The sequence below is a fragment of the Phaenicophaeus curvirostris genome, chromosome 6, assembly GCF_032191515.1.
Source record: "Phaenicophaeus curvirostris isolate KB17595 chromosome 6, BPBGC_Pcur_1.0, whole genome shotgun sequence".
NCBI classification, from domain to species: Eukaryota; Metazoa; Chordata; class Aves; order Cuculiformes; family Cuculidae; genus Phaenicophaeus; species Phaenicophaeus curvirostris.
This window is the reverse complement of record NC_091397.1, coordinates 5002470-5023471: the sequence shown is the minus strand read 5'-3', so window position 1 is coordinate 5023471 and position 21002 is coordinate 5002470. Positions and strand designations below refer to the sequence as shown.

Here is a 21002-nt window from a genome sequence, read left to right as displayed (position 1 = left end):
TCATAACAGAAGGGAAGACAGGTACCTCCACACATGACAAAAAGACAAGGTAAATTAAGCTAGAGAAAGAAAGATGGGAGATGGACAATGGGTGCTTAGAAAAGCTATTTTTTCATCTAGGGAAGCTGGTTTACACCAGCACCCTTTAGGATGTTAATATGAACCATCTTCCCTGTAAAAGAACAGGCATCTCTCTGACCCTTAGGTTATAAATGACATACAGAAAAATAAATTCCCCAGACTAAAGACAGCCTTCTTTGAATACCTCTGTTGCAAACCAAAAAATTACACACAAACTAGACTTGTTCGGTAAGTCAGTCTCAAAACTCTTTCAAGTGTACAGCAACTGAATTTGCCGCAGCTTGTATTTTTGGTGTATGAGATCTGAAGAATCTCATATGATTTTCTATTTCATTCTGACTGGACACTTCTGAGACGCTGTTCTCCATTTGTCCTCCACTGGGTTCTGCCTAAGGTGGAGCTCAAGCACAACAATACTCCGACAGACAATCTCCTGCTTGATAAGATACCGGGCTTACTGGTAAAGCAGGTAGGGACACAGACTACAAGTAGTATGGTTCCACAATGTTTCACCTATCTTGTGATATTTTAAATAGCTGGAAGTATTGTTGCCTACAGGAAAGCTGGGGAGGGGCTCTTTATCAAGGAGTGCAGAGAGAGAACAAGATGGAACAGTTTTAAGCTGGAAGTGGAGAGATTTAAATTAGTTATGAGGTAGAGATTTTTTTCTATGAGGATGGTCAGACACTGGAAGGGCTTGTGCAGAGGAGTCATGGATGCCCCATCCCTGGAGGTATTCAAGACCAGGTTGGTGGCTTTGAGCCACCTGATCAAGTAGGTGTCCCTGCCCATGGCATGGGGGTTGGAACTGGATGACCTCTAAGGCCCCTTCCAACCCAAACCATTCCATGATTCCAGGTTTTCCCAATGCCAATTATTCATCTTTGAGTATAGAAACTGCTTAAGCAAATGGCCAAGCATTACACAGAAGACAAGTTCTGACAGAAAACAAATATTGTTTATATTTGTTCAGTTTATGCTTTAAATGAATAAAAAATTACAGGTTTGAAGTTGGATCCGGTTGTCAAAGCTCTACAGTTTGTGCTAACGCACATGACAGTAAGACGGAAGGTCTGGTTTTCCCCTTCAGATAATCACAGTTAAAAAAAAATAAATTACTGTGCGACAGAATCATAGAACGGTTTGGGCGGGAAGGGACCTTAAAGGTCATCCAGTTCCAGCTCCTCTGCAGAGATGATTACAAACACAGATTCCAAAACCTTGCCTATTCTGTGTGCTGTATAAATTACCTTTACTTCAGGAATCACAAAGTCCTTACAATTAACTTCATTTGTACCACCCCAAGGCAACTCAGATTTTTACCTATTTTAGAAAGAAAGAACATGAAATACAAAGGGACTAAGCAATTTCTTTGAAAATTATACAGGAAGTCTCCAGAAAAGCACAGGCAGAGACTAATTTCACTTGACCTTCTCTGTCAAGAGCATCCTTCCTCCTGTTGATGTTTAGGGTATGGACAAACCCACTCCCCTTGACTGGCTGGGTTTTTTTCCCTTGTGCAGTCACGTTGAGCGCCTAATGGCATTACGTTTGGTGACAAATCTGAAAGTTGGCAGATGGGAACAGAAAAGCAACAACCTTTTGAAGTGCTTGACTGTAAAGCCCAAACAACCTCTTACTGGGTTCTGTTTCAATGTGTAAATATACAATCTTGACAAGCTCAGTGATCACAACCCTAAGCCATTCAAAATTGTTAGACAAACTATTTTATTCCCTACCAAAAGCATTCTAGAAAGTTTTAGGAGAGAAAATGTCTGTGTTACAGCACCCAACACAATTAAAGTCTGCATCAAATGAGGACAGGCAATATCACAATATAAATCTCCCAAAATATAACTGATGTGTTTTAAGCATTGAACTCTGCTGAACATTACAAGTTTGAGATATCAAATTTCTACACAAAGCAGGCACAGCATATAAACTGTCAAACAATGAACATTTTAAAATGAGTTTCAGTCCACTAACATATTTAGTAATTATTTTAAGAGTGACAATTACATGGATAGTTTTCATAACAGGAAATCAAAACTATGAACTAACTTTATGATCTATCAGTTGTTCCAAGATCAAAACGTGAATCTATTTGTCCAAGTAAAAATAAACCATATAAAAGACAACATTTCAAAAAGTAAATTATTTAAAATCTCTGTTAAATTACATCCAGGGGAGATTCACAACTCAATAACTGCATTATCTTTAATCCACAACAACCAGCAAAAATGTTTTAAACAATGTACAGGATTCGTATATCAGAAAAGCTCCATTTCACATTAGCCAGTAAAACCCATCTCTAGCCAGAACTTCAACGTCTGTCTGAAGAGGAAAATTCACGGCACTGTAATTTATTTAATTTAGCATTTTCAGAAAGGAACACTGATTAAAGACACCAAGCTAGGTGGTAACCTAGGTGGTAATCAGGTAACTGATTTTCAAACTATGGGTGTTTTGCACTTACTGAAAACCATTTCACAGTGTATTAACTGAAGTTCTTAAAGAATAAGACATAAAAATTACTCTCCTTGCAATTTTGTCCAGCCCTTTTCAAGACGCTGAAGTCTATAAAAAGTCCTATCAGAGGAACTGAAATTACTTACAGAAAGAAAAGGGGACAGAACTTAAATTTAGACTGCTACAAAAAGTGAAGAAATATCTGTTCTTCCTTAATACTTGCATAAAGCTTCATATTAACTACCGAAAGGCATTAAAAGACAACTAATGTCCTGTTTGTCTGTGGAGGGAATCAGAAATGCAGTATTCCAAGTATTTTTTTCTGGGCTTAAACCCATCCTTAGATCCTGTATAAAAATGTTTTAGACTTGATGCAAAGTCAAGTCTTGAAGTCCTGAAAGAAATACTGTGGAGAATGGAAAAACTTAAAATTGAGACTCAGCAGTTAGAAACCACGCACCTGATCAAACCAGGAGACCTGTCTGGATGACACTTTTCAGAGTACATCAATTTTGTATTTTGCAAAAGGACAAGTTGTTGAAAGCAAAGTAGCAAATGGAGACAGATAACGCTCTGGGACATCAAGGAGAGTTCCACTCAGAGAACAAAACTAGAAGAACAACAGTGCTTACCTGATGTATGGTTCCATCAATTTCAACAGGAACGATGAAATCAGCATTGCTAATTGGCTAGAAAGAATGACAAAGAAATAAATCAACATAGAAAATAAGATCATTAGAAAGAACTTTTCAGAGGCTAAAAGAGAAGAGTATTTATTTCATAGAAGCACAGAATGATTTGGATTGGAAGGGACCTTAACTATCATTCAAGTTCCAACAACCCTGCTATAGGCAGGGACACCTCCCACTGGATCAGGTTCCTCAAAGCCTCATCCAACCTGGCCTTTAACCACTCCAGGGATGGGGTTTCCACAACTTCTTTAAGCAATGTGTCCCAGTGCCTCATCAGCCTCACGGGAAAAAAAAATTCTTCCTAGTATCTCAACTAAATCTTGCTCTTTTCAGCTCAAAACCACTCCCCCTCATCCTGTTCCTGCATTCCATGATAAAGAGCCCCTCCCCAGCTTTCCTGGAGCCCCTTTAAGTACTGGAAGGCTGCTACAAGGTCTCCACAGAGCCTTCTCTAGGCTAAACAAGCCCAACTCTCTCAGCCTGTCCTGGTATGGGAGGTGCTCCAGCCCTCTGATCATCTTCGTGGCCTCCTCTGGACTCACTCCAGGAGAACCACGTCCTTCTCAGGAGCAAGTTAATAAGCATTACTGATTACACAAACCCACTCTGCATGTCCACCCTTTACACACACAAGTCAGAAGCCTTACACAGCTATATTCAACAGATACTGCGTGTCCCTCATCCTGCCCCTTTTCAAGCTTCATACAATGTGATCTGCTTTACTGCTTGAATAACTGCTACCAGCAGGATAAGGATCTACTTGGATAACTCTTTCATCAAGTCTGTGTGGAGGATGACAGAGAGATTCAGCAATAAGCTTCACATATTCTGCTCTGGGCCATCAATTAGTAATTAATTAAAAATAAAGTGAGCAGTAGAAGTAATACCTAGAGGTTCCGTTCGAATCAGGAGTTGCATCAAGCTGCAATGAGACTTAAGTTGCAGAGTTAAATGATTCTCAAGATGTGATACCTCAAGAACATGCTAGAACAATCAAATTCATCATGTAAAACTGTATTTTGATTCAAAAGAGAAGGGCAGACACACTCTGTCCAAGTCCTTGAATCCATTTATCCAGGCTGTTGAATGCAGCTCATTTCTTAAGACTTACTGTTAAAAACTGCTGCTCAAGGAAAATTACTTTGGAAAGCAGAGAAGTGTCCTTGTAGGCAGTTTCAGAGTACACAGTCTAATCTTGGCTAGACAGCAGTGGTAGCCAGGGAACACACTGCTAACAGTGTTTACTAGCTCAAATGCACATCAAACTTGGCAGAATCCTTGCATTACGTCTGTAATAAAAAAAAGTCATGTAAACATGCCTGGCTGAAGTTTGTAACTCACTCCATGATCTGCAGCTTGGAGATGGCGGAGACACAGCTGCCAAATACCATTTTAAGAGGACTGATTAACAGAAAATATGCTTCATGTATAACAGCCTAAAATGAAGGCTGGGATAGTCTGGCTGGTAACTGGTATGGAATTACCGAACTGAGGCTGCAAAACATCTTCACTCAGCTCTATCAGACCTGTACAGACTTTCCTACCTCATTTTCTGGATCAGCCAATGGATTGATCTCAGGTAGTATAACAGAGATGCCCCTGAAGAGTCTGCAAGACCAGAAACAGCCTTCAGATCCTCTTGAGGGGTGGTGAGAAGGTGCCAAGCAAGCAGAGAAGCTGCCAAGGTAAAGAGGCTGAGAAGCAGAGCACAAACTGGTGAGCCAGTGCTGAACTGGTGCTCTGGGAAAAATGGTAGGAAAAGAGAATCCTGCAGTATTAACCTGACAGCATCACTTGGATCCCATTCCCTGGAAAAATGAGATTCTAATTCCACTGTCAAATAACCTCCCTGCAAGGACAGCAAACCAGCCATAATAATTTATACAAAGGGCAACACCATCTCTGGGTAAGTGAAGTAATAAGGAAGGTAGTTTGATCTAATGCCTGCAAATGCTGTGTCAGAGGGCTAATGAGAAACTATGCTGAATCTACTCATCCTGACCAACCAGTCTGGGCAACCAAACCTCCAGAGCAATCAATGCTGGAAAACTATGTCCTGTTGATGACCACAGTGTTAATATGATATAAAGAATTCCTCAAATACCTGCAGATATTATCTAGATTTTTTTTTTTCAGCTGACATCAAGCAATTTCCAAGACATATCCCCCTTTCTGCTTCTCAAAGAGAGACAGGGGAAAGCTTGTTACTTGCAGGAAGCCCCTCAGATAAAGTACTCTGCAGCACCTCTAACAGACACAGAACAGGGACATGAAAATGTTCTGAAGCTTCACCTTAAAAGAAACCCAAATGAACTGTCAGTAAGACTCAGCCACTGGAGTTTTCAAGTGGGTGCCAGCTCCCTGCCTACTTTGAAGAGGCCTGCATGCACTTGAAGAATTTATAAATGCATGACTCCCTTAAGCAAGATAAACATTCTCTAGCAGCAGAAAAAGAACAGGTCACTGCCAGTTGCAAAGGTTTTGAAGCCCACTGATAAAAATACAACTATTACTGAACTTTCTTACCAGGAGTAACTGCAACCAGGTGTAGAGAGAAAACCACATTCTAACAAATAAAACTCACCCATAGACTTCGTAACACTCCCCAAATCACTCTTAACTACATTTTTGCTTCTCTCACTTCTACTTCAGATGCTACATAGCTTTCTTTTGGGCACAAGTGATAAGGAAGAGAGCATGGAGTAGGGTGCTGCGCTTCACCATGATGGGAAGACAGGAGAAACGTCTGAAAGATTGCTGGATAAAGATTTCTGGGATTACACACAGGAAGCATGTACCGTACCTCGAATGGGAACTGCAGAGTGTGTGTGAAAGAATGTATTTCTATTGAAAATCTTTACTTCAGTTAGAACAGTTTCAGAGTTTTGAATGTTTTAGAAGTGTTTTATAGTGAGTTTTGAATGAGTACATTCCAGACTTGCATTTGGTTTAATTCATGTAATAAAAACCCATGTTTACATCTCCTTGATTTAATAATTTATGATTTTTACTTCTATTATTGTTTTATGATGGGAATGATAACTATAATGTCTATCTACTCCTTTTTTACTCTTGCCAAAGCACCCTTAACTTTATTCCTTTAACATACACTTAACATGAAAGACTAGTATCTCCTTAAAGCTTCACAAATATGCAGGGGCATAAAAAGAGAAGAATTACCCTCCTTCAGATGTTGCTGCTTTCATAAAAAAGCACTTTAAATATCCTGCCTCTCTGGTTGTGTTAAAAAAAAATATCTGCATTTGAAACATGAAGCCTATTTCATAACAGAATTATGAATTCTAAAACATCATGTGTTTTAAATAAACCCTTTTGTACTAAAAATCACAGATTTATGTATGCTTTTTCAGCTTTTATGTGGGGACCAGCCTGGGTAGAGCAGAGATGTTTTAGTGAAAAAAAAAAATACAGCTAAAAGAAACTCCAAAAGTAACTTAATTATTCAGGCAGCGCAGTGTGCACATAGAATCACAGAATCATTAAGACTGGAAAGGACTTCTAAGCTCATCCAGTGCAACTGTCAGCCCAACACCACCATGCCTGCTATATCATGTCAAAAACTGCCATGTCTACATGTTTTCTGAACGCCTCCAAGGATGGAGACTCCACATATAGGCGTTAACTGCCCTGGTCTTCTGGAAATCCACTAGTTCTGATGATCAAAACAGCCTCACTTCAGCTGAAGCATCTCCCTTTATGAAACAAAATCTAAACACCACCACTGGACACTGCCAGGCACTAAACAACCAAAACCATTTCCTCCAACACTTTGTTTTCTCTTACCTACTGCCATCACAGGGCTTCACTTTAATGCCATCACAGCTCTAAGACTAATACTGCAGAAATTCCAACATTTGCCTAACTCCATTTACTTCACAGAAAACAGGACCAGTTTTTCTTTCTAACCCCAAACATTATTCAGTGCTCAAGACCAAGCAGAATTACCTTTTGATTTTCTTAAATAGCTATTTAATATCATTTAAATACCCATTAAATATAATTTGAATAAATAGGATGATTAAAATGAGCCCACTAAGTAAGGACTCTGCAATAAAAGCAAACCTCAATTCTACAAGAAAGTATTTACTCTGTGTCAACCATTAAACATGTATTTCTTTAAAATGTTTAAAAAGAATAACCACCTAAATTCAATCTCATTTTGTTTCAAGAATCAGAAAAAATCACAGCACAAAGTCACCCACAGCATTCAGAAAACAAACTCTTATTTTTACATTTCAGGTAATGCTAAGCCTAATAGTTTATTATTTTTATGTAAATTTAGACTGTTAAATACAGCTTTCCCTTCTTACTTTTGACTTTCATTTAATTAGGAAGGTAAGTCCTGCCCTTCCCAATCCAGCTGTGTTTCTCATCTCCCTGAAAAATTCTCAAGTGCAAGTTCCATCTGGGTACAGAAGACAAGGATCTGGCACTGAGGTTAAGAGGTTTGTGTACGCCACCACAAATTCATTTCTATCATTAGGCACAATAAAGACAGAGAAGAATTGTAGTTTCAGTTTGAAGCACAGGAATATTTGCTCTAGTATCTCCATATACGGTCTTCTTTAAGTCAACAAAGGTAGCCTATTGCCAAATTCTAACCACAACATGAATTATGGTTTGCATATTTAAATGCTGGCAACTCAATATTGCAGGATTGAAATGATGAGGTTTATGCTAGCAGTGAAAAATGGAGTGCAACCAAAACTAGAAGAATATAAAGTTTACGGCAATTCTAGCTTGCAGCTAGCAAGGAAACACTGATTCTTAAAAATTCACTAATATCAATGTATAAAACTAGCAGATACTTTACCAGGTCTGACATTTGCTTATCAGAAATACAACCAGCACTCTAAGCCAATTTAGGTTATTTATGTTTCTGAATTCTCCCATTCTATCTTTAGCCTTATTTAAACAACAGAAAAATACCTCTACTTTCATTGCAGGCTGAATTCTGAAGGGTTACAAAAGTTGCTTCTACAAGATGACTGACTCATCAGCAACAGCTAAATGCCATTTATTGTGAAAGCTGGACACTTATAAATACTTACTGTGACCGGGACAGCAGCCTGACACGGAAAGCAATCTGCTCTGGCAACAAAGCCCAGCAAACACTGGTGCCCCAAATCTACTGCTTCAAGGTACATCGACCTAGCACGAAGCTATGCTGAATTTCCTTTCTCCTAGACTAACTAGGGCAACATTTAAACATTAAAAACAAACCTGAATTTTCAGAGCAACAAGTTTTGTACCTGGTCCTTGTTGGAACAGCTGACATGGATCCTTGTTGGAATAGCTACCACTTAAAGCCATAAAGTCAATGACCTTGTCTCAGTCAGCACTGACTTTCTCACAACCAAAAAAATAGCACTGTCTGTGTTACTCTCCTTAGAGCTAAATTAGGATTAGTACTCATATGAACAATAATGAAGACTACCAAGCATCCTAGAACAGCCTGTAAGACCGGTTAACATGCTAAGCGGCTTCGCAGTTCCTACAACATTCACTGCCAAATTCAAGTTGCAAGCAATTGCTTTTGAATTCACTTACCTTAAATGAACTGTGCACTAAAGTTTCATCTAAATCAATGACCACACACTTCTTCCCATAGTCTGATGCTGTCAGTTCTGGCAGGAGGTATTTAGCTGGTGGCTACAAACAAAAAGAAAAGAGGAAAACAACGAGAAAAAGTAAAATCTCCATTGAAAGGGCACTCTTCTGCCATCATTACTATTCTAGTAAAGTCGTTACTAGGAACTGAAACACATGACTTGAAGTTGAACGTTTCTGTGGGCTCATCTTAAGAGCACGTATGGAAATTAATGGCTCATGCAATACCCATACAGACTTTATTTATAATTTTATAAATAAGGAACTTGTTTAGAACGCTCTCCAAAGCACTGGAGATGGAAATGGTAAAACAGCACCACTGGCTAAAAAAAGAGTGGAGAAAAATAGGACATTTCATACAATAATATCTTTTAGGTGGCCCTCTTCCTAATGCCTCTGTTTTAGTTGCAGTTGTTTTATCCTGCTCACAGTCAATGCCACTTCCAGCCATATCACCCTGACGGATGTTAATATGGATCATTACTTCTGTCTGCGTGAAGAAACCAATCCTGAAGGAAGACAGCATTCCTAATTTTACCTTCTGGGATGCTGCCTCCACTCTCATTTTCACCACCTGTTAGGGTGCTGACCACGAGCTTTCACGTGCATTATGTTCCAAATAAAGGTATTAAAATTGCAGTAAAGAAAGCCCTCCTAAACCAGGCTCTTCTACAGGACACTGCCCTTACTAAAAAATGGTACCAAATGTGTGAATTTGCAATTATTCTGAAAGCAAAGCAGACAGTCAAATAGTTTTCTGATCACAAACATCTTAGTCTGCAAAACAGTGACGCTATTTTAGACTTTGGTACTGGATACTTCCCAAAATATCAGAAATGGGAAAGAATGCTTCCATTTGGAGCTGAATCACTGTAGTGACTCGCTTAAAAGAGGTTTTTTTTGATGATCGAAATGGATTAGCTTTATAGAAAAGTATCGATAGGGAGAAGCTCAAGACTGAGAGGAAATTAAATTATTTAAGAATTGGATACGGAACTCTAACTTCACTATTTTGTTATCTTTTTATCTGTTAAAACAATAGTGCTCTTTTTGTTATCTTTTTATCTGTTAAAACAATATTGCTCTGGTAAGGATGCAGCTATCACGGTTTTGTTCTTTTCAACAGCCTTCTGTAGAGGTGCTCGCGGAGACCTGAGGCCACCCCTCTGCAAACAGTGGGGGACAAACAGATGAACTAGACGCCTCAGAACCCCTTGCAGCAGCAAGTACAGATTCTTCATTAAATATGGACTTACTTCAGATGCCCTCTTAAGTTCAGAGATGCCAGCCAATGACACCTAAGAAGTTCTTGTTGAAATGAAGTCACTAATCATTAAGGTTCTGGAATTACAGAAAAGTGTCTTGAGCTAAATTCTAAGTTATCAGGGGAATTTTAGGAGGGCTCACTGAAAATTATTTAGCTCCTTACAATTAACATCAACAACAGTTTCTTCAGCTGCCAAAATGGAAGCTGCCTTGCTCACAAACTACCTGCCTTAATATATTTTCCCTCAGCACACATCTAACAATGGCCTTCAAGGAAAGCCAACTGCTAGTTAATGCCTGTAGTGGGTGTCTATCACAGTAACCAAACAAGATTAAACTTCATTGGACACTCTTTCCAGGTTATCTAGAGTCCAGTTACTTCTACAACTGCCTGAGCTCTAACTTTGCTTGTTTGCAAGCAGGACCCGATCTAAAGAATTTAAGTTTCTCACTCCTGTTTCAAAAATGTAAAAGATATTTATTGAGGCATCCCTCTTCGATGCTTCCTAGTAAGAAGGATCCAGACCTGCAACCTAAACAGACTAGATGCCTATTGAAAGATAAATGAAACACCTTTAAAGACAATAATCTTCAGAAGCAATGTCCTGATACTGATTTTTTTTGCCTTTCAAGAAGAGAAAAAGGTTGGAATATCTCAAGACACTCTAACTGTACTTTTTCTTTTTTTTCCCCACAGAATAGTTCAGTTCCTTTTTGTACTCTTACAACTGTCACCATTTCAGTCACATTTCTGACTGTTAACCTACACAAGCAGTTCAAAGGCAGCTATTTCTTCTGCTACATGAATTCTTTTTCAGACTGAAAATATCTATAGATATGGAAAACATATGGAAACAGACCTTCTTTCATATAAAAAAATCTATTGGGAAAAAATTTTAATTACATAATAGGAAAATTTTCTTCACCAAAAAGGTTGTTAAGAATTGAAACAGCGTGCCCAGGGAAGTAAGTTGAGTCACTATCCCTGGAGGTATTTAAAAGACGTGTAGAAATAGTGCTTACGGAGATGATTTAGTGGTGAGCTTGGCAGTGCTAGGTTAAGGGTTGGACTCAATGATCTTAGAGGTCTTTTCCAACCTAAACAATTCTGTGACTTCTACGAAATATATATACATATATAAATACATATAAATAAGTATAACAAATATATATAAAAATAAGTATATATATTTATGTATATAAGTATATATATAAGTATATGTATGTACATTAAAAATCTGAGCATCATCATATCATAGATATTTTTGGTTTTAATCTGGAAACTAGTATGGCTCTCTTCAGGAAAAGGATGGGTGTACACCAAGTACTACAAAAAGTGAGAACCTTCAACTCTGAGATTCCATATTCCTTGACTGAACAGCCCATGCTCATCTTGCTCATCCACCTGCAGCCCTGTTTTCTCAAAAGCAGTCTCTGGGAGAGGAACAAGCTTACCTGTGGCATCTACACAGAGATGCTAGTTACTGCTAGAATTTCTCTCCTTTTTCAGTACTGGCTTAGGAGACAATGTGTAATTGTTTATCCAATCAGACTAAACCGCATGTTTTTTTCATTCCACTAGGGTACATAAACCTCCTTGCTAGCTTTTGTTTTTTTGTTTAAATCAATCTGATCCTGTTTTGAAAGACACCTGGTCAACAGTTCAGGCATTTGAAGATGAGAAGAAATATATTTTCCATTTTAAAACTTGTATCTCTGTTGCTCTCAAATTTGAAAACATCTGCCACCTGATAATCTAACAGGGCCAAGGATATCTGAAGCCAAAAAGCACTATGAGTTGTGAGGCTGCTACACATCTGGTGTAGGGCCGTGGAGCAAGGATGATGCGTTTGAGGCTTTAGGAACTTAAATGATTTGTATACAGGATATCAGTCCATTCGTTTCGCTCTTTAGCTTTCTGATCTAAAGCAACTTCCACATGCCAAGAGCAGCCAAGCTTTTAAGCAGAAACAAGCATTATTCAATATTGTATTTTAATTTCCTGGCTAATGAAGACACATCCAAGAAGAGTTCTAATTACCAGATTTCTATCATAGTTAATAGGGAATACTTATGGATCTTTGATAATTAATTTTTATAATGCGCAGTGGCTTTAAAGGTACCTAAGATGATTCAAAGGATTTAATTGTGGCTAACAACCACACATTTACTATGCAACACTCTCCAAAAGACTGCAGGCTTCTACAGAACTCAGTAGAAAAATAACACTTGGTATCTGTAAGCCCTAGCTTGGTCTTCAATTCCAACAAGACATAAATTGTATACAAGTTAAAGCTTTTAAACTAGTCACTGTTTGGGATTTATGCATTCCAGCCAGGTCTCACGGCTGATCAGCTTAACAGACCTTGTAGTGAAACGACTGCTGCACTGCTTCAGTCCCGTGGAAATAGTATATTCCCTAAGAAAAGACAAAAAAAGGGGGTCGTGGTGGCAAGAAAACAGGACTTCTGCTTGAAGCACAAACAGCTGGTCAACACAAACCTTTCAGAAATTGACTGTAAAACAACCACAACCTTTCTTCCCTGCAGGCCCAGATTTCCCACAGAGACAACTACCAGAATTCGCAAGCCCTTTATTTGTGTATTGTAAATGTTGTCTTGCCTAAATACAGCATGTTTATTTGCTGTTAAGTGTTCCCTTCAACTCATGCTCTGGGTCGCGCTCTGCAAAGGTAACAGCTTCTCCCAGCAGTTACGCACAGAAACACTCCATTAGGAGATGAATTATTCCCACTTAGAACGCAGCTGCTAGAAGATGCTTGCTCCTGCTATGAAACAGGCAGTTCAAACATTTCTTCTAGAAAAAGTTACAACAAGGAATCACCTCAACGTAGGTGAGGACAAGTGAAAAAACAATATCCTGGTGGTCAAATTTAGCTTCTGCAGGAGTTCCGAGGACTGTTTTTGGTCCCACTCCATAATAGTGGGATTTTAAATTGAACAAAAGAAATGGTCACTCCAGCTTGTTTAAGAACGTGCACAAGTATGGCTTTGTATTTCCATCTATCTTTTCATTTTAAAGAATGAAAACAAGCACTTAAGTTGCTATAGGTCTGCTTTGATTGCTCTACCAACAAAGCCAAGAAAAACCCAGGAAAGCAAAGGCGACCTGAGCTACATTTTATAGATTTTTAAGACAGGGCTATCACAAAACTCCTCAGATCACCATTCTGCTAAACTCGTATTGGTTTTCTACTTTTGTGTTTATTTTAGCCCTCAAAATAATTGATTTTGCACTATAAGGAAAAATAATTTGCACTGCTATTTCATCTATGCCTTATCTAGGAACAGTTTTGGAATACGAGATACAAACAGGATAAAGTTCTTTACAAAAAATGAAGTCGCAGTGTTTCCATATTCTGAAGAATCCAACTTGAATCATAGAAGGGTTTGGGCTGGAAGGAACCTTAAAGATCAGCCAGTTCCAATGCTCCAGTCATGGGCAGGGACACCTGCCACTGGCTCAGGTTCCCCAAAGCCTCATCCAACCTGACCTTGAACACCTCCAGGGATGGGGTATCCATGACTTCTCTGGGCAACCTGTGCCAGTGCCTCATCACCCCCACGCTAAAAAATTTCTTCCTACTATCTAATCTAAATCTCCCCTCTCTCTTTCAGCTTGAAGCTGGAATGTTTCTTGCAGAGCTGTTATCTCTATCAATAACCAAGTGAAATTTCACATTAGCTCAAGTTTTTAAATTAAGTGTAACTAAGACCAAAGGAGGCAGGGGACCTGCATGGGTGAGTAAGGTACTTCTCGAAAAACTCAACTAGAAGTAGTTTACAGAGGGTGGAAAAAGAGATTGGCCATTTGGGAGGAATACAGGAACGCTGTCAGAGTATGCAGAGGTACAATAAAGAAGGCTAAGGTCCACTTGGAATTAATTCTGGCAAAGAACATCAAAGACAACAAGAAAAGCTTCTTCAAGTATATCAGCAGCAAAAAGGAATACTAGGGAAAACCTGGGCCTGCTGCTGAATGAGGTGGGTGCCCTGCTGACAGAGGGTGCAGAGAAGATGCAGTTGCTAAATGCCTTTTTTTGCTTCAGCCTTTGCTGATAAGACTGGCTCTCAGGAATCCCAGTCCATGGAGGAAAGAGAGAAGGTCTGGATAAAGGAAGACTGTCTCCTAGTCAACGAGGATCAGGTTAGAGATCATCTAGTCCAAGCAGTCTCCCACAAATCCGTTAGCACTGGTGGGAAGCACCGACGTGTGCTAAGGGAGCTGGCAGTTGCTAAACTGCTCTCCATAATCCTTGAAAGACCATGGGAAAAAAAAGAGATTCCTGAGGACTGGAGAAAAGCTAACATCACTCCAGCCTTCAGAGAGGGCAAGGAGGAGGACCTGGCCAGTCAGCCTCACCTTCACCCCTATAAAGGTGATGAAATGGCTCATCCTGGATGTCATAACCTTCTTTCAGATGCCTGGAGATCAGATTCATCTAAGGGGAACCATGCTTGACCAATCTGATAGCCTTCTACGATGTCATGACTGGCTGGGTAGACGAGGAGAGAGCAGAGGATGTTGTTTACCTTGAGTTCAGCAATGCTTTTGACGCTGTCTCCCACAACATTCTCACAGGTAAGCTTAGGAAGTGTGGGTTCAGTGAATGGACAGTGAGGCGGACTGAGAACTGGCTGGATGGCAGAGCCGAGAGGGTTGTGATCGGTGGTGCAGAGTCTAGTTGGAAACCTGCAGGCAGTGGTTCCCCAGGGGTTAGTACTGAGCCCAGTCTTGTTCAACATATTCATCACTGACCTGGATGATGGGACAAAGCGTACCTTCAGCAAGTTCGCTAATTATACAAAACTGTGGCAAGTGGCTGATAACACCAGAAGGCTCTGCTGCCATTCAAAGAGACCTGGACAGGCTTAACAGCGGGGTGGAGAATGAAGTTCAACAAAGGCAAGTGCAGAGTCCTGCACCTAGGAAGGAACCAGTACAGGCTAGGGGTTGACCCGCTGGAAAGCAGCTTTGCATAGAAGGACCTGTGAGTCCTGATGGACAACAAGCAGACCACGAGCCAGCGATGGCCAATGGCAGCCTGGGGTGCATTAAGAGCGGAGCCAGGAGTCCTCCCCCTCTGCTCTGCCCTACTCATCTGGAGTCCTGTGCCCAGTTCCGGGTTCCCCAGTTCAAGAAAAGTAAGGAACTACTGCAGAAATTCCAGCAGAGATCATGAAAATGATTAGGGGACTGAAGCATTAGGGGACTGAGCGCCCTGGGTCTGTTTAGCCTGGAGAAGGGAACACTGAGAGGGAATCTTAACAATGGTTATAAATATCTAAAGGGCAGGTGTCAAGAGAATGAGGTGAAACTCTTCTCAGTGGTTCCCAGAGACAGGACAAGGGGCAATAGGCACTAACTGGAGCATAGGAAGTTCCACCTTAACATGAGGAAAAACTTATTTACTGTGAGGATGACAGAGCACTGGAACAGGCTGCCCAGGGAGGCTATGGAGTCGTCTCCTCTGGAGATATTCAAAACTTGCTTGGATGTGTTCCTGTGCAACCTGCTCAAGGTGAACCTGCTCTAGCAGGAGGTTGGACTGGATGATCTCCAGAGGTCCCTTCCAACCCTCACCATGATGTGATTCTGTAATACAGGAGAATTCTGATTCAGCAGAAGATATACTTAGCTGATATTGCATGTATGTATGCAAAGCGATGAAAGTTTTCAAACAGACCATCTCAGAAAGCTGCCAGAATATATATGCAAGATGAACCTCCAGAAAATCTTGTACTTTGGAGGCTTCAACTTGAAAGTTTAACGATTAGAGAGCGGGCAGCTCTTTTTTCAGAGTCACTAAGGAATTCACTAACATAGGAAGTGATTACATTTCCAGTGAGCCCTATAAATGTCAACTTGACTATATGTCTGTTTAGAAGGTTTTTCTCCTGGTATGTACAAGACATACCGTTCCTTATCCATAACCCTACATAGGGCAGCATCAAGAATTTCTGCATTAATGGGCCTTAATCACATAGTTAGAGAGTTGTCTGAGAGTGAAACTGAGCTCCAGCGCTCAGGCCAAGCAGCCCTAGTGACTGGCAAAAAGGATCGCTTTAATTGTAGGCAGTTTTCAAATATAACACTGGCTTTGCATCTTCATTCCTACCACCTTCTCCACATGCAGCTCACTTAACATCTTTATTTAGACTATTACGTACTAATGGTCGCTGGCTTCTGTTTGACAGCAAGAAGCACTCTGATCCTGGGATAGTAAATGTCAAACAACTGCCTGTGGGCAATGGTCACTTGAAAACACTTGCATCTCCTGCTGGAAGAAGGCATCAGGGGGAATAAACACTTTGAAAGTCACCTGCTCACTGAACACTCTACATCGCAACTGCAAAGATAAGTTAATTTTACTGCTTTATGAAAGTGCTGTGAATTCAGGTCAGCAAAATTATAGCTGAGATACCAAAAAAGAAGAAGAAAAACAACCCCCTTCTTGAATCATTAATTTTCCTACCACTACCCAAACCTAAGAGAGCTCTGCCTGAACCTCAGAAAGATGGCGTTCTAGCAAAGTATCAAGTTTCACGTTGTACTCATTTGCCATGTCACTATTTTGTTCTGTTTGAATTCTAAATGCATTAATACCTACACTCACTCTTGGGGAAAATTTTAATCCAGGTCAAAGCACAGCCAGAACATATTTTATATTCAAATAACTACTGGTAGAGGAAGTACAGTTACCACACAGAATCTTGCAGGTGTCTAAAAGGAAAATTTAGAAATCCAAAGTTTTCTATTCCCAGACTTGCATATATACAAACACTGTACCCTGCCTTGGTGAGGACAAATCTCGAATACTGTATTTGGTTTGGGGCCCCTCACTACAAGAAAGATAGAGGTGCTGGAGCATGTTCAGAGAATGGCAATAAAGATGGTGAAGGGGCTGGAGAACAAGTCTTGTGAGGAGCAGCTGAGGGAACTGGGGTTGCTCAGTCTACAGAAAAGGAAACTGAGGGGAGACCTTATCGCTCTCTACAACTACATGAAAAGAGGTTGTAGCAAGGTGGGTGTTGGGTCTCTTCTCCCAGGTGATAAGATGAGAGAAAATGGCCTCAAATTGTGCCGGGGAGGTTCAGATTAGACATTAGGGTTATCAGGCACTGGAAGAGGCTATCCAGGTAAGTGGCTGATTCCCTATCCCTGGAGGTATTTAAAGGATGGGTAGATGAAGTGCTTAGGGATATGATTTAGTAGTGGACAGGTACGGTTGGATTCCATGATCTCAAAGGTCTTTTCCAACCTAGCAATTCTATGATTCTAAGTTACATGCATGTACATGTGTTTTTATACATAAACACACGTATGCAAACATATGCATGACCCATATTAAAAGTAATCTCATCTTAGAAATACTAGGTAAGTAATAAAGACTAATCTCTAACAGTTCTTAAATCCAAGAAAAAGTGGTGAAGGAGGGAAGTGATCAGCCCAGTTATGGAGAACTCCTGACACTACTGCACTACAGCATGGAAAGGGCTTTTATAGGTCTGGAACGTTGGGCTACACGAGAAGGTGGGAAAGAGGAAAAATATGGTATCCTGGGCAATATTCAGGTCTTTAGGGGCTACAAAATATCTCAAGAAAGAAAACTGTGACAGTACTCCACACACCAACACAGCTATTTCCTGGAAAATGCTTTAATAATCAAGTGTTATAAACATCAAAGAAGCTCAAAAAATGTAATTCCAGCTTTAAAAAGTCTAAGTCCTTATCCACATAAAAAAAAAAAACAAGCAGAAAAAGAAGAGTTTTTGACCAAAAAAGGTTAAACCTAAATAAAAGCTTCAGTTTGAAGAACACTTTTTCCTGCCCCCCTCTTCCTTCTATTTAGTTTTGAAAAATAATTCAGATACCAAATAGCATTCCAAGTTTAATCTAGGGAAGATAAGTAAAACTATTACAGCTCATAAAACAGCAGTTGATGCTGAGAGCATCATCTTGAATTGAGTGCACTAATGCAGCTATGGTCAGTGTGTGTTCTCCTAAAGTGGTTTGTTTTAAACAAATCATGTAGTTTCTAACTCTTTGAACTGGAATTCAGGGAAAAATCAGAGGAAAAAGGTGTTTTGTTCATGTGTCCCACACAGTGATGATGAGTCATCTTTGTTTCTATTAAAGTAAGTTACTTCAACTTTCGGACCACTTGATGGATTTTCAAAATGATAAAAATTCAGAAATGAGTTTAAGATGAAAACTGTAAGAAACCCAAACTCTTCTTTTAGTTCCTGTACAACACATGCAGTTCAATTCATCTCTCAGTATACAACATTGCAGACAGAACATAAAACCCTTTTGTTAACATGCAACACAAACCAGACCTGTTACACCGCAACATAAGATGAATCAAAGCAAAAGTTATGAAAATTAAAAGAAAAAGGGATAAAAATACATACACTTGGTATAGGCATGACCTGCATCTGGTCACCCTGGGGAAAAAGAAAAAAAAAAAAAAATCATTGTAAGGGTAATGGCTTTTAAAGGGCAGAACAAATGTCTGAAGCAGTAAATGTAGCACTGAAACATTTTAAACCAAAAGTTCAAAGTATTCAAGAAACCAGGGTAAAAGGAAATAAAAACAAAACAGGATCTTGCATTTTAGTCACTGAAATGATTGGTTAGTACATCGTCATTTATGTTTTTTAGGAGACTGGACTGGTAAAACTCATGCTATGATTAATAAGAGATGATAATAATAAAGTACCTGTATTTACTGTAACTTTTTCAGCTTTAAGATCTACTCATGGGTATATTTGTCTATTTTCAATGCAGCAGCAAGAGGCTCAGCCAGACCTTCACAGCAGGGCAGAAGCCCAATCCTTGAGAGAATCGTCTCAGAAAAGACAGCATTTTCACTTAGGCAACAGCACAATGCCTGAGATGGACACGATTATGATAGACCAAATCCAAGGAATCTCATTTTCCGTGCCCAGAGAGAGTGAACACTATCGGTGCTCCTTCCATGGTCTCACTTTTGTATTGTACTCATGAGAAGGCAAGACCATCTTTGGCCAACTTGACCTTTTCTTCTCATCCTGGGACCCAATGTATGGAGAAAGACACTCCCATTAACGGTTTCTAAATGGAGACGGACTGGCCAGAGGGTTGCCAAGTCAATATGGAAAACATTTTGGAAAGTAGGAACAGTGCTTTCTAATCTGTCAAAAACAACTATTTGTTTTCTGGTGGGCAAAAAGGAAGCTGACCTTTCTAGCACAGATGTTGCTTAGCTAGATTATTTTATTCTTTATTTACTTGGACAACACAGGCTGTGACAACCATCAGATTGCTTAATTGTTGAAAGAGCTGTTTTCAACATCAGAACATCCTCCTCCAGCTTCAAGTCTTGTGCTCACTTGTTTTGGAGTCTAACACAGCGTTGACACAACACTGACTAACAAAAGCAATTCAATACTGTAAAATAACTCCTCTTTTTCTTGCTGAACCAACAAAAGTTTTACTGAAGTTTGACCAAAATCCAGAGAAGTCAATGAAGCAGTTACAGAGCAGCAATGACCAGGAACTATCAAGGATCTTGCTTCAGTAAAAAGTATCTGATTTCTGTACAAACAAACACAAAACCTGCTAAGAATCCCAAGCTTTCAAGATAATGGCAAAAAGAAAAGTGAATAAAATATAATTCAGCATGCTAATGTCCTGTTAGTGGAACTTCACCTGAAGTTTAGGGGCCATTTGAGAAAGGGCTTAATTTGAGTAGGTGCCAGTTGGATTAGCTGGGCTGTGATCAAATTGTTATCAAGGATACGGTTACACAGGCAGAGCACAGATTGCAAGCTTGTTTTTATTTGGTTTTAAAGCCTTTCTTTCGCATTCACTGGCAGAGAGAACAAAATGCAACTGGAACTTCTCTTCTGTCAAGAGAGTAAAGCATTACATGAGAGGTAGAGGCATATCCACAGTTACAGTACAAGATTATGTTACTTGTGGGCACAAATATAGCTTTGTATCACATCAGGTTTTCCCCACAGACTTCCAAGAGGTGATCACTATGGCATAACTTGCCTTCTGTTTTGGTGATCTCTTGCTTCAAGAGCTGCACCACACGGTTTGATTGTTAAGCTTGACTTTCATGGGAATCCAGAAACTGAGCTGCTAAAGGACATGCAGTGCAGTTCATTTTGTTTTCCTTACAGTCTTATATCAAAAAACAAGGAGAACAAGCAAATTTCCTTAGAGGAATCCTAAAAAGTGCCTATGCAAAAATCAAAATGGTTATAATGACAACCGGAAAAACAAGCAGAAAGATAAATCCAGGAGTTTGCTGGTAAAATTTAAGTGTTCATCAACAGGCAAATGCTTTTTAAAAAGACGCCTGCCATGGGAAACTTTTAAAAAGTGTCCTGCCTCATTTCCTGGTACTATGGAACAGGAAGGGAAGTAGGTCATAATGCTATCGCTGGAAATAGATGACAGATGACTGCATTTGTTGAAGTCTTTCCAGGAACTCCTGGTGGTGGTAACAGGACAAAGTCGTTCCTAGAATGCCAAAATTTCCCCATTGTATCCCTAAGACAACCCAGAAACTGATTTGCCCAGCTTGTGGAACTAATTGTTTTGTTTTGTTTTTAAATGGCACAATAAATACAGATTAAATGATAAATACTATCTTTTTCCTTACCTACATATTTTTTTGTGTGAGAAACATAGCATTTTCAGTACTGTGTTTGTGCATTAATTATGTGTACGGGATCAATGAGCATCAAGTGATAGACCACGTGATTTTGCTTTTTTGAGAACAGTTTGCATTCAAAGGAAGCGACCTTCCAATACCTGAAGGGGGCCTAAAGAAAGCTGGGGAGGGAC

At 39.7% G+C, this 21002-nt stretch overlaps 1 protein-coding gene across 4 annotated transcripts in view; it reads right to left on the bottom strand.

Moving 5' to 3' along the window:
• Positions 1-21002, bottom strand: part of CTDSPL (CTD small phosphatase like) — a 93788-nt gene that overhangs the window by 12938 nt on the left and 59848 nt on the right. For 2 of the 4 annotated variants that reach the window (XM_069859230.1, XM_069859231.1), the window contains exons 3-6: positions 18575-18607; positions 12505-12558; positions 8814-8915; positions 3183-3239 (exon numbers count right to left, since the gene is read on the bottom strand). In XM_069859230.1, the coding sequence (XP_069715331.1) occupies positions 3183-3239; positions 8814-8915; positions 12505-12558; positions 18575-18607 (246 nt within the window). The remainder of the gene's footprint in view (positions 1-3182; positions 3240-8813; positions 8916-12504; positions 12559-18574; positions 18608-21002) is intronic. The other 2 variants (XM_069859232.1, XM_069859233.1) reach the window with 2 other exon arrangements.